Raw genomic sequence first — 15,011 nt, 5'->3', positions numbered from 1 at the left:
TAATATGAGTGAATCGTTTTTGTGTATCGCTAATATATTCACTTGGTAACATACGAAATAATTTGTATTCATGTGTCAGCGCATTCAGCCTGGGGCGCTTGACCTCGCTAGTGCCCTCGTGAGTCACTTGTAAAGTGTCCCACATCTCCTTGGCACTTTGACACCGAGATACTCGAAAGAATTCATCATATGATAGGGCCGAGGTGATTATATTTTTAGCGCGTAGGTTATACTGAACCTTTTTGCGCTCCTCATCGGTCCACAAACTTTTAGGTTTTTCTTTCGGTTCGTCATCCACTAAGTGTAGTGGGAAGAAGGGCCCGTTGATTAGGGATTCCCAAATATCTGAATCAATGGCCTTAATAAAAATCTTCATCCAGACTTTCCAGTAGGCGTATCCCTCGCCACTGAATATGGGAGGGCGGTTAATGGATGCGTCATCACCGCCAAAGGGGTTGGTGGAACCCATTTAATTCCCTTTAGGATTACGTGATATGGTTGAGCTAGCACGTCATACTAGCTTTGATACCACTTGTTAGGTATCATTGGTCAAGACACACCTAGAAAGGGGGTTGAATAGGTGTAGCGGTTATCAATTACCGCTTCTCGCACCAAAACCCAGTTCTGGAAAACAGCCCATGTGAACCCTTAATATGTCAATAACCTGGGGTGAGTAGTTTTTCAATCGTCGTTCTTGACATTCGATTATTAAAGGAGATAATGTATTCTTTAACAATACTAATGTGACTGAGCGATAAAAGAATATAAGGAATGTTCCTAACTTAAAGTACAAAAAAGTGAAAATTGTATAGAGAAAAAAGCCCGCTGAGAATCTGCAATTAATATCTCAGGAAAACGTAGGGGCAGAAGTGAAATATCAAAGATCACAAAAGGAACATTTCATAGCAAATTTTCGCCTACATCTTAGGCCATTCTTATTACAACATGGAAAATTCTTTTAATTGTTGAATGTCATGTTAGAAAATTGTTGAAAATAGGATAAATAAGAAAGGTGAAAGGTGGGTATGGGAAACACATATTTTTTAGCCTTATATCCTTTTCTTGAAGACCCTTAGCCAAATCCAGATACAAGCTTAAAAATACCTTGTCGAGAACCAATTTGTCTAAAATGTGCATCATGATAAAAAAAACGTTGACTCGAATAAAAGAAGTATTTTTTTGATATAATATCTCATTTTTAATGTATAGGTTAAAAGTCATTTTCTCAATATTATCTTGACCTCATCACCACTCGTAACCTCAAACACAAATTAAATATTATCATCACTACCATTATATCTACACAAGCCAACCACAAATTAAATACTATCATTACTACTACCGCATCTACATAAGTCAAACTCAAATTAAATTTTATCATCACTATCACATCATTGTTCAAAGCCCTAACACTTGCCAAAGTTTGTATGATCATTGTTTTAGTATCTATTTTTAAAGCGTTATTCATGAAATAAGGAGTATGAAAAGGAAAAGTGGAGCCTCTCAAACTGGGCATATTTTGAGATGTTTCATGATCTAAGGTTTTCCAACTCAAGTCCACCAGCACAATTAAAAGGGAAGGATGACTGTTAATATCTCATATTGGGGCAGTTTTTGAGTTGATCCCATTGTCTGGTGGAATATTATAAGAAGCCCAAAATTGTGGTAGTTTTTTGGATGATCTCATCTGATATTGGAAAGTTATAAGAAACATAAAACTGTGGCAATGGTGAAGTGGCTTCCAAAGGCTCTATAAGTTGATTCAATCACAAGAAGCGAGAATCTCTCAACCAAGAAGAGGAAGGATCTTCAATTATCAAATTTAAGAACATTTTCAACAACGACTCATACAAGTCTTTTGCTCCCTATCAATTCAAGTCACCACATTCGAGGGTGTTCACAAAATAAAAACAAAACAAAACAAAAAGAGAAAAAAAAGGAAAACAAAAACAAACAAAAATAGTGTTAGGTTGAAAATCAATATGGGCAACCTAGGAAAAGGAGAATGGTTCTAATTCAAAAACCTCCGAAAGGTGATTAGGGATCATAATAAAATGAGAGAATTCCCGACAGAGACCTACATAAAGTATTATGGGCAAAACATTAGGGAAAATTAAAGAAAACACCCTCAAAGTGAAGTTTTACTACTACACATTATCGACCATCCAAATTGAGGCAGTTTATGAACAATGACCACCTAAATGAAGACAAGATGTCAAAATAGGCATAGTGAAGAAATTTTTGTTGTTACAAAAATATCAACGCTTTGGAAAGAATTCATCGGCCAGCCTACACTAGGGCAGTATGACTGAGTTTAGTTACTATCCTCAAAATTATACTAAGGTACTGGATCACCTTAAGAGAAAGATATCTTCGGCTAAACTGAGGAAAATTTTGATGGGTGAAAAGTTATACTACTAATGAACAATAGGCATCAAGGGTCGCTTCAATCAAATCCACAAAAAATTGATGAATTTCCATCCACAAAATATAAAACTAAACCACGAGTGATACATTAGAATATTTATGCATATGTCTTATCCTCATTCCATTATATTCAAACAAACATATAATACTCATAACATATATGATATACATCAAATACTCTCATAATAGCATCAAATTATACATTTTGAGGACCCCATGCTTGATGATATCAAGCTTAATTTTCAAACTTTACCAGTACACCAACCTACGTTCTTTATAAGACCTCACTCCCTATCCCTGACATAAAGTCTTTTGTACCTCGAAAAATTTCGTGTACATTTCTATACTAGTTACTTATCATGACAGCACTCAAACCTCAGTTTGTATGTTATCCAATAAGCAACAAGTAAAGAGTGGCAGTTGAGAACACCCAATTTTGTCCGGCCCAAAAGACATTTTCACAAAATAACAAATAAAAATAAAATAAGTATTTCTAATAAAACATGATATTTTTTAAGTGTCCCAAAATAATAATGCAAGTTTTTTAATTAATTCTCTTTTAAATTTTGAATTTTTGAATTATTTGTCATAATGTTAAAATCAGTTTTTAAGTCAAGAATCAAATTTCATCATTTTTTCTCTCCAATAAAGTAAATGAGAGATTTGGCACATGTGATAATTCAAAATGCTAAAAATAATAAAGTTAGCCTCCCATCACCACCCCCATTTTTTCTTTCCTAACAATCATAATCACCCAAAAAATCTTAACATCCAAAATTCATCCACAATAACTCAAAAAATTATCCACATCACACGACAAAAAGTATAACCTTCCACATCACATGACAAACCTCTTAATCAAAAAATTCATTTATCAATCATTTTATTCCTTCTCTGGACATTATCTTTCACACACAATCATCCAAAAAAGCTCCGGAAATCAACAACAATCTATGATCACCCATACACAAGATCACCACAAAGTCTCTACCTCTGCTACATGTATGTTTGATATTGTAATTGTAGAATTATACATTCTCTGAGAAGCTCAAGAGAAATTATAATTGCATTAGTGTACATTGTAGAGAAGCTTCAAATGCATGCCAAAGTCATGTCTCTGAGTTTGTGTTTGCACACAAAGTCCCTACCTCTGCTACATGTCTGTTTGATATTGGTTAGCTTATTTTGCAGAATTTCCTTGAGAGTTGTAGCATTCCATTATTGTTGGAATCAGTATGAGAGGTATATCATTTTCATTACTTTCTTTTATAGTAGATTTATTTTTATTATAAGTAATTGCATTACTAATAATAATTATCATGATTGTAACATAGAACTATAACTACAACAAAAAGGTAAATGTATAAACAATACATTGTTTGCATACACACTACATCATTCTTTTTAATAAATATTTAATTTTGAAGCAAAATAGGTACTTAATTAGTTTCTCACTATATATCAATTTAACACTTATTCAAAAAATATAAAATAAAGATCTCTGAGTAAAAAAATGAAATAATATTTACCTCAACAATTTTAAGGTATGATGCAGTGTCGGACATATGGGCTGCAATTCACTTTCTTAAAATTAATGAGATTAATTATATTTCTACATCTAAAAACTCGTTTTTCTATAAAATAAAAATTAGAGATCTTAACAAACATTTAATATGAGATGTGATATCGGACACAAGGGTTGTACTTTGCTAATTTTAAAAGGAAAAAACTTAATTAAAGACGTCACGTTTTTTTCTAAATAATAAAATTAATTCAACCAACAAACATTTTTTCTACTTAAACAACTACGTAGCTTTGATTTCCTAGATAAAATAAGGATATGTAGGAGTAAAATCACATTGTCAGACACAATAATATAAATAAATAAAATTATCATTTTTAATAATTAATTAAATAACCAAATAATGTTAAAATATAAAAGAGGTCATATAATTTAATGAAGGGTACCATATAATTGTTATGTATCAGTGGTCTAGACACACCTAGAAGGGATTTGAATAGGTGTAGCGGTTATCAATTACCGTTTCTCGCACCAAAACCCATTTCTGGAAAACAGCCTAGGTAATCGATGAACCAGTAGGCTTAATCGATTAACACGTATCAAAAACAGAATTACCAGATTGGCTTATTGCACAGTTATTTACCAACAAACAAGTAGAGATACAGCAGACATTTTTATGCACAATTAACAAGGATATGGCAAAGTAGAAGTATGCAAAATATCATCTTAATACACGAATTAAAACAGCTTGAATTATAAAAGAGATTGAGAGAGGACAACTTGCACAATAGGATTTTTATCCTGGTTCGTTTGCGGGTCCACTTGCAAAATACATCCAGGCCTCCCCTTCTGATCTTGGGAGATTTCTCTTCACTATATTGAAAACTTTGTATTGTTATATACAACAATTCAATTACAAGACTCTAGATGCTTCTTTCTTGAATTCCAAGAACCTCTAACCTTGGTTTGACTATCCCTATCGCCCAAGAAAACCTTTCTCACGATCCAGCCCTAGCCAAGATTCTCGCTCTAAATTCAAGACCTCCAAGCCTTGGTGAAGATTCACTCAATCTCAATGGTGTTAAGACACCAAGAGACAAAACTCAAAGTACAAAACAGTATACAAAAATAGAGTTTTACTAAGCACTAATATGCTCAAATTATTACAATGAAAACTCAAAGATTAACCCACACTCAAGAAACACAAGCCATCATGAATGTATGTGAGTTAAAACAAAACAGATATTACATAATCTTTCTCTTAAAATCTGTAATCAGAATGCACGAACATGCAAGAAAGAATGAATGAGATTAAGCACATGAAAACTACATGCAATGCATCATGAACAATATAGTAATCTCTCTTTCTCACACATGCATCTCTCTTCTTCCTATACAATATAGTAAATCACAAATTCAAAAAAATGATATACAACGCTTCACGTTTCTGCAAGTTAACAGAATTTATACAAAACAGATTTGACTCTACAAACCGTTTTTCAGTTACGCAGTTAAAACATAAAATAGTTAAAACAGAAAACAGACACGTTAATCGATTAAGACTCCACGTTAATCGATTAACCAGCATATTTCAATACGTGATTAAATGGTCAACTGCTTATATGTTATGCTTGACTCCTATACATGTTTTAGCAATTATGTTATGCTTAATATGCACATATAAGATGTATGATTAATGCATGAACACATAATAAACTAGATACTATGCCTCATGAATATGATATGTCAATATTAATGACTTGTGAGACTTGCATCTAGGTTTACCTAACCTAAACGCACTAACTAAGGCACACATCCCAGACTACTTAGAAATATAATTCTATTGATATAACGTAGTCTAGATATGCCCATTGAGTTGTAGGCATGTTGATTGTTGAGTCATCTTCAAGCTTTTACTAACTCCTTGTCTTCATCAAAACATAGGCAAAATGTTGCTAGTGCAATCCTTGCCACTTTGCACTGTCAATAACATGGGCGGATAGGGTGCAAATAAATTCTCTACTCCGTAACCGACTCTCGAACCTAGATATTAAAGTCCAAGGCTCAATGTTATTGGGACAAAATATTTTTCTAAATTTTTAATTGAAAAAAAATATAGTGGCAATTATGAGAAAGTCGTGCAGCCAAAAATTGGGGTGCAACAAAGTATTTTTCTTTATGTTTTCATACTTTAATACACCCGAGCATAGTGTACTATTTATAAGTGAAAGATCAAAACGATTGCAAGTTTAGAGTTGTTACATATTCTAAGCAATATTTGTCCTGGTCATATCTTCATTTATTGTAATTTGTTGTAAACTTTTTACCATAGGGTGTGGTGGAAAGGGAAAGGCGTTACTTATAAGAGGTGTTCTTCTAAGTTGTGAGGTTGTGGTGAGTGTGTATTATACTCATAATCTTGGGGTGATATTTGTAGTTACAACTCATCAAATTATGAAAAATCTCTTGTGTGGCAAGAGGAATTGACGTAACTTTCGGTGGACAAGAAGATAAACCAGTATAAAATTTTGGTGTATCTCTACTATTCTCTCTAATCTTTACTTTTACAATTTCTCTACTTGGTTTATTTTCTGCAACTATATTGCTGCTATATACTCTTACTTTTAAAGTTGCGAAAAATCTGACTTTGTGTAGAAAACTAGTTCACCCATCCCCTCTTAGTTTGACATCTTGATCTTACAACTAAAGATATCTAAATCTTGTTGTGACTTGGGGTATGATATTATCCCAAATCTTTACCTCTAGAGTAGAGTTTACTCGTCTCTTGCTAAATTTATACTCCATATACTCCGTCTTATTTCGACTTATACGGAATCCATGTGCTTATAACGCTTGTCACTACAATTCTAACTTCTCATTTAATTCCTCTCTATCGAGTCTCTCACTAATACAATATCATCCGCAAAGAACATGCATCATGACACTAGTTCTAGGATATGCTCAATGAGCACATCCAAGACCAATATAAACAAGTAGGGATTCAATATTAACCTTTAACGTAGCCCTATGACAAAAGGAAAATATTCTCAAACCTCATCTTGTATTCTCACGCTAGTGTTGACCCCACCGTACATTTATTTCATTGCTTGAATATAGGTAACACGAACACCTTTCTTCTCTATGGCATTCCATAAGATCTCTCTAGACACCTTATCATACACCTTCTCTAAATCAATGAAGACCATGCACAGGTCCCTTTGGTTTCTTCAATATATTTCCATCAATCACTGTAGCAAGTATATAGTCTCCATGGTCGATCCCCCTGCCATAAAACCAAATTGATTTTCAATTATATATGTCTCTTGTCTCAACCTCTACTCTATTATTCTCTCTCATAGTTTCATAGTATGACTCATGAGCTTAATTCCCCCTATATTTTGCATAATTCTATATGTCATCCTTGTTTTTATAAATAAGGATTAAGATGATTCTCCTCCAATCGTCTGGCATCTTCTTAGACCTCATGATGTCATTAAATAACTCTATGAGTGATCTAATGTTTTGCTCTCCTACAACCTTTCAGAGTTTAATAGGTATATTATTTTGTCCAACTTCATTGTTATTCTCTATCCTTTAAGAGCTTCTTTCACTTCTAACTTCTGAGTTCTACGATAATAAGTACAAATTTGATCCTCAACTTTCGTGTGTAGTCTATTAGAAGGCAAGAAATCACATCTCTCATTGAAAAGCTTGTGAAATTGGTTCTTCCATCTATCCTTCACATCTTTGTCCTTCACCAAGACTTTTCAATCTTCATCTTTAATGCATTTCACTTGGTCCATGACTCTTGTCTTTCTTTCCCTACCATTTGAAAGTTTGTAGATGCTTCTTTTCCCTCCCTTTGTACCTAGAGATTTGTGTAACCCATTATATGCTTTATCTTCAGTTTAACTTACTACTTGCTTGCTCTCTTTCTTAGCAACCTTTTATTTTTCTCAACTTTTAAATTTTGCACCCAAAGACCATGATTTATAACTTCCCCTTTTAACCTTAATTTTGTCTTGGACATTTTTGTCCCACGAACATGATTCTTTACTTTTGGTCTATAGCCTCTAGATTCTCCTACTATCTCATTTGCTATCTTCCTAACTCATTTGGCCATCTCCTTCACATATCATTAGCAATTCCTAGTACCTCCCAAAATCCTTCTTACAAAACTCTTTGATTGAAGCTCATATGTACCTCTCCTTTCAATTTTTACCATTTAATCCTTGGGATCCTATGTTGTAATTTTCTCTCCACTCTACTATTAACCCTTACAACCATAACCAAAACTCTATGTTAGTGTGTCAAGCTCTCTCTAGGTATGACTTTTCAATTTAAGTAAAACTTTCTATTTTATTTCCTTATCAGAAAGAAATTAATTTGAGAACTTGAAACTCTATTCTTATATGTGATAAGGTGCTCCTCCTACTTCTTAAAATATGTATCAACTATTCTAAAATCAAAAGATAAAGAAAAGTCTAGAATAGTTCAATCTTTCATATTTTATTCTCCTATTCCATATACATCATGAACTACTTCAAATCCTCCAGTGTCCCCCCCGAAAATATTTTCTCCTAAAACTATTGTTTAGACCACACCTTTTAAGTCCTTCCAAAATTTTATCTTTTGATGATCATCTAGACATACCTGGAGTGCATAAGTATTAATCACGTTAAAGGTGTATCCTTCGTTACAAACTTTAGGGATACGATCATATTTCATAATCTATTTACATACGTCACATCATTCTTTTATTTCTTGATCTTGTCTTACCGATTTACCACATCTTAAAACATGAAGTATCTAATTCCCTTGCATTTCTCAACCCACTTAGTTTCTTGTAGGCATGTAAAATTAATCATCCTCTTCATCATTATATCAACTATTTCCATTGATTTACTTGTAAGAGTGTCTATATTCCATTTTCTAGAATTGTATCATATATTATTGAACTAGCTTCTTTATACACACTCGTTCACATAACTACGAGAATCTTTGCTTATTGTTTACTACATAAAGGCGGCATGCAACGATCATTTCTCTTTTACTATGCTCAGGAAATACAACGTGTTGCTTATGGGAAACGATCTATCATTAAAATTATCATATTGTTGGTACATATCATAGAGATTTGATAAATTTTTATGTTAGTTGTCGTCTACCTAACACAACCTTCACCTTTTATCCAAACTTAAGACCTACTCTATATAACATCAAGCATACATAGGTAGGTTTACCTTTTCTAATTAACTATGATTATAAATATTATTTATTAAATGGATTTGATTGTTACGACCAAGTGCATCCAAAGTCATTTGTGTCTAAGACAAATGCGATTTATATGATCCACTATTAGCTTAATATTATTTATATTTAATTTTTACAACCTAAATATGTATGGGATATCTATAGTGTCAAACACATAGACTAAACTAGTAGATATTGATATATTACCTTATTATCTCAGGTTCGTTAGATGAGCCCAACTTCAATAAGCAATATTGTGAATTAGGGTTAACCACCTTGAGAATTCTTCCCTTGTGTGCTTATAAGTAGAGCATGAGATGCTCAAACCCTACAATAAACAAATTAGAATTCATGTAGACTCTTGATTCCGCTAACACAAGGAGTGGCATGTGCTTTTCTAGTGGTAGCGTTAGCGTGGAATTCTATAGAAATGAAGTTATAAGTACTTTGTTAGCTCAATGAAAATGAAGAGGTAGTCCTTATTCGTTTTGTTTGTTATTATTGTTTGGGAACTTAAACATGATCTCACAAGTCCTTCTTTCATGAGAATTCTTTTTCCACTGCAATTATTATTTGTATGATTTTCGAATTGTTGAGATGTTTGAAATATGTTATTATATGAAGTCTCACATTGCCTAGCATTAGAATATAGTAGAATATCAATGTTATATATTGGACTTAGTTCCCTTGTTGTAATGTTCACCAGATATAAGTACCAAATAGAAACACCCCATGGGCAGGTGGGTCCATGGGTGTGCTAGGGTTTGTAATCCTTATTCTTTTATAATATCTTGGTAACCACTCAGCGTTCCCAGGGACGTAGGCATAATTGGTCGAACCCCGTTAACAAATTCTCTTTTTTCTTCTCTTTTATTTATTCTATGCCTTTATTGATAGCTTGTGGCGAACGCTGCATATGATTGCTTTCGCTGCACCAACAATTGGTATATGGCTCTTATCCCATACAGTAGATAATGGCTAAAGATGGTGAAGGCGTGATGGCTAGACAAGGTGTGTCAAAAGGCAGTGGCAAAGATAGAGTAGATGAGTTGAAGGAGAAGAAAACATGGCGAAATTGTTGTGGGAGGCGATATATGTTGATCCAGAATCCTAGAAATTCATGTACTGGATTGGGATCAAGGTGGAGATAGGGACTCATGTATTGAGTTTGACCCAGAGGCGGGTGCTGACAATATCTCTCTAGATGTTGAGAGAATGTTCTCATTTAAGATGAGAAATAAAATATCCTAATGGTGTGTCTAAGATGTCATAGTGAAGGATATTAATGGTTAGAAGATCCACAAAAGCACAGAGGCATTGACTGACTTTGATGTAGGGTGTGACATGGGAATTAACTTTGATGCAAGGTGTAATACGAGCATTGGTAGAGATGCAGAGTGTGACATGGGCATTAGCTTGGATGCAAGGATGTGACATAGACATTAATTAGAATTGGCGCAAGGTGTGTGATGTGGGTATACTCTTTATGATGGAGTATGATAGTTCTTTTGAACTAGGATTGTCGTAGTAGATAATGGTGGTAGCGGTTGAGGCTTTCCAAGGAAGCTCCAAGGTTCAGTTTGACTGAGAATTAAAGAGGACGATTGTTGGTGAAATTTTGTGTAGATGTTCCAATATATCGAAAGACTTCCTAGAAATAGGTGGCTAGGCAGCATGTTCCATTTGATGAAAGTACGGGAAACTACACTACAAGTTTGGAGAGCTAGACTCTTGGTAACATCGTCAAGGATACTCAAAAGGTCTATGTTGTACGGGAGCAGTTAAAGAGAATTGGACATTGAACAAGGTGGAGTCATATATTCGCTAAGGTGGAGATTCTTGTGTAGATTTCCTAAGGAGCGAGATATTCGTCTATTTCAATCAAGGTGAAGATTGTTGGGATGTTTAAAATATGTTATTATATGAAGTCCCACATTGCCTAGCATTAGAATAGAGTAGAATATCAATGTTATATATTGGACTCAGATCCCTTATTGTAATGTGCACTAGATATAAGTACCAAAGAGAAACACCCCATGGGCAAGTGGGCTCATGGATGTGCTAGAGTTTGTAATCTTTATTCTCTAGTAATATCTTGGTAGCCGCTCAGCGCTCCCGGTGATGTAAGAACAATTGACCGAACTTCGTTAAGAAATTCTCTTGTTTCTTCTCTTCTATTTATTTTATGCCTTTATTTGATTGCTTGTAGTCAATATTGAGTAACGATAGCTTCTGTTGCACCAACATCAACAGTAGTATGAGAGTCTAGCTTGTGAAATTATGTTTTGAGTTTTGTGGTTTTGTTTTTTAAATGGAATTATTTGATAATTCTAATTGGATATTAAAATTGAACCATTTAGTGTCAGTTCAAGTTTTAGCATGATATTATGTGGTAACATCATCTGATTTATATTTGTATAAAGAAAATGTGTTTAAACTATTAAAGTATGATTTGGTTTTTAAATATATATATATATATATATATATATATATAATGGAATATAATATTATTTATGATGTTATAATATGATATAATTGTTGTATATTGTAAGTATGAGAGTTCATATGAGTATGTATATCATGATCATAATTTTTTTATATTTTAAAAGCAAGATAATTATAAAATATGTGTATTGTGAATATTTACTTTTGTCCAGCCTTTTAAAAAATAAAAACAATAATTAAATAAAAGTTGAAAAGGACATTTTGGTCATATTTATGGTTTTATAGTCAAATAAATATTTTTATTTACTTATCTGTATTATAGCAATTTTTAGGATTTTTATAGATTCACTAACTATTTTTGCCCAAATGAAAATTATGGTAAATTTTGAAGTTAAATGACATATAAATACCCCACCAGAGATTTTATAATTACTCTTTGTGCCTTTGCAAACAAATTATCATAAGATTGTGGGAGTGGTGATGTCAACTTATGAAACTTTAAATAAAATTTCATAAGTTTTCTCTATATCAGGATAAACGTGCCTTCTAACACACAAGCTATTAATATCCTATAAAAAGGTGGAGTGTGGTTTGGTGTTAGAAATAAAGTTCTAAGAGTACAAATCACACTGGTAAATTTGAATCTAACTCACTAAAGAATGGTTCAAGTGGAAAGACACATTTATTTATATACAATCTTATAACTATTGTTTCTTTTTGGAAATTATTTTTTAAATTCAAGTGGGTTTGTAGGAACTTTAGTCTATTACTTGAGCAAAAGGAAGTTTCACATTGGGCATTTGATACACTTGAGAAATGTTTATAAAAGAGTTCATACTTGTGGTATGCCGAAGGGTTCAAAGGCTATTGTGTTTGAGAGAGAACACACACTCCTTAACAATTCGACTTGGTTCGAACTTGAGTCATGTGATTATTATTTTTTGGAAACATAATTTAGAAGCCATGACACTTCTGCTTCACATTGTGCACATGCCAAAACACGTTTGGCACACGACTTCGAACATTTGACACATACCAACATATGCTTCCCACGTTCCAACATCCGCCCCACTTTCCCTTCACTTGACGCATCATCTGGATAATTCCTTTTTTATTATTTGAGTTTCCTACTCTATAAATAGAGCATTTAACCAATTGACAAAATTACACCATTTGACGCAGTTTCGAATTCAATTTTCCTTCTTTTCTTTTCTTATAGTTCTTAGTATTTTTCTGCTTGACATATTCTCCAAGCCAATTTTTCTCTCCATTAAATATCCAAGCCATATTATTTACTAACAAAAGTCATATAGATATAATTCTAGAATTGTTTTCCATGGTGCATTGGTAATCCTATAGAATGGGATTTGTTAAGCATTTTTGTAATTCTTACTATAAACAGAAAGTTAGTTTTTTCTGTTACTAACTGGTTTCTATAAATAGTATGTACTCTCTAACACTAAGGTAAGTAATATACATTGTGATTCATTCCTCTCCTCTATCATTCATTCACTCTCACCTTCTGCATATTCATTCTTCTTCATTTTCCCCAACAAACTGGTATCAAGAGCACTAACAAGATCCAAAAGGGACTCACTCATTCTTCTATTTTCTCTTCACTCCTCTGTTCCATATCATCAACTCATCAACACCACCTTTCTTTCGTCTTTTCTCTTCTCCTACATCATCAAATGGGATCTACTTCAAACTTTCAAACAAATCTTCCAATTCTTCATGGAAAAAATTGGAATCGATGGAACATTCAGATGAGAGCCATCCTCGGGTTCCAAGAAATAGCATAAATAGTTGAAGATGGATACTCAGATCTCGGTGCAGAAGCAAATGAACAACAAAGGCTTAGCTATAAGGAAAACAGAAGGAAGGATTGCAAAGCTATGTGCTTACTCCATCAATGTGTTGATGAGGCACACTTTGAGAAGATTGCTGCAGCAAAATCTTCTCAAGAAGCTTGGAGAATTCTGGAAAAATGCAACAAAGGGGCAGAACAGTTGAAGAAAGTTAGATTGCAGACAATGAGAAGACAGTATGAATTAATGCAAATGGAACCTAGTGAAAAAGTGGCACAATTCTTCAATAGAATCATTAGTCACACCAATGCAATGAAAGCTTATGGTGAAATGATCTCTGATCAAACAATAGTAGAGAAGATCCTAAGGACTTTAACTCCAAATTTTGATCATATTGTAGTAGCTATTGAAGAATCCAAGAAAGTTGAAGACTTAAAGGTTGAGGAACTCCAAGGCTCCCTCGAGGCTTGATGAGCAGAGGCTCATAGAAAGAGCATCAGAGAAACCAATTGAACAAGCTTTGCAGGCCAAACCTCCAAGAAGGGAATTATGGCAGGGGTGGCAATAGAAACCGAGGTAGAGACCAAAGGGAAAGAAACTCAAGCAAAGATCAAGAAAGACTTGATTCTGGTCAGTCCATAAACTTCACTAGAAGAGGAGCAAATAACAGTTGGAGAGGGGGGAAGAAGAAGATAGACAGAAAGAAGATCAAATGTTTCAACTGCAATAAGGTTGGACATTTTTCTAATGAATGTCAAGCACCAAGCCAAACTACTCTTCAGGACAGGCATCACAGTGAGGCACACATGGTAAAAGAAGAGCTTGAAGATAAAGAAGATGAAAATCCTGTTCTGCTAATGATGATCACAGACCAGAAGGACACCAGTGAGGAAGTCTGGTATATTGATTCAGGGTGTTCAAACCATATGACAGGCCACAGAGATTGGCTTGTCAACTTCAATCCAAACAAGAGAAGTAAGGTCAGGTTTGCTGATAATAGGCTAATCCAGGCAGAAGGTACAGGAGATGTGGTTATAAGAAGAAATGATGGAAAAAAGGCAATGCTAACTGATGTGCTTTTTGTGCCTAACATGAAGAACAACCTCATAAGCTTGGGACAATTAATTGAGAAAGGCTTCTCAGTCAAAATGCAGAGTGGATATCTAGAGGTTTTAGACTCTAGTGCAAGAAAAGTCATGAAAGTTCCCCTAACACAGAACATAACTTTTCAGGTAACTCTTAATGCAATTGAATCTCAATGTCTTAATGTTGAATTGTTATCTAATGACTCTTGGTTGTGGCATATGAGACTTGGTCACCTCAACTTCAAGGACCTGAGTCTAATGAAGTCAAAGGAAATGGTCTCGGGTCTACCCTCCATTCAAATTCCAAAAAAGGTGTGTGACTATTGCTTGATCAGCAAACAACCAAGNTCACATTTGTGGATGAATTCAGCAGAAAAATCTGGCTATATCTGATCAAAGCAAAGAGTGATGCCTTTGTCACCTTCAAATTCTTTAAGTGCATGGCTGAAAAACAAGCTGAGAAATCACTCA

The 15,011-nt window shown here is 33.9% G+C and overlaps 1 protein-coding gene across 1 annotated transcript; it reads left to right on the top strand.

Moving 5' to 3' along the window:
* Nucleotides 1-14,261: 14,261 nt before the first annotated feature.
* On the top strand, nt 14,262-14,852 carry LOC109340568 (the record flags this gene model as incomplete). Its single annotated transcript, XM_019578290.1, has 1 exon — nt 14,262-14,852. A coding segment is annotated over exon 1 (591 nt), but the record flags the coding sequence as incomplete, so codon positions are not given.
* Between the last annotated feature and the right edge of the window lie 159 nt (nt 14,853-15,011).

This window comes from Lupinus angustifolius, unplaced genomic scaffold (assembly GCF_001865875.1).
Source record: "Lupinus angustifolius cultivar Tanjil unplaced genomic scaffold, LupAngTanjil_v1.0 Scaffold_200_18, whole genome shotgun sequence".
Lineage (NCBI taxonomy): Eukaryota > Viridiplantae > Streptophyta > Magnoliopsida > Fabales > Fabaceae > Lupinus > Lupinus angustifolius.
The sequence above is the reverse complement of the archived record's forward strand: the minus strand, read 5'-3'. Positions and strand labels throughout refer to the sequence as shown.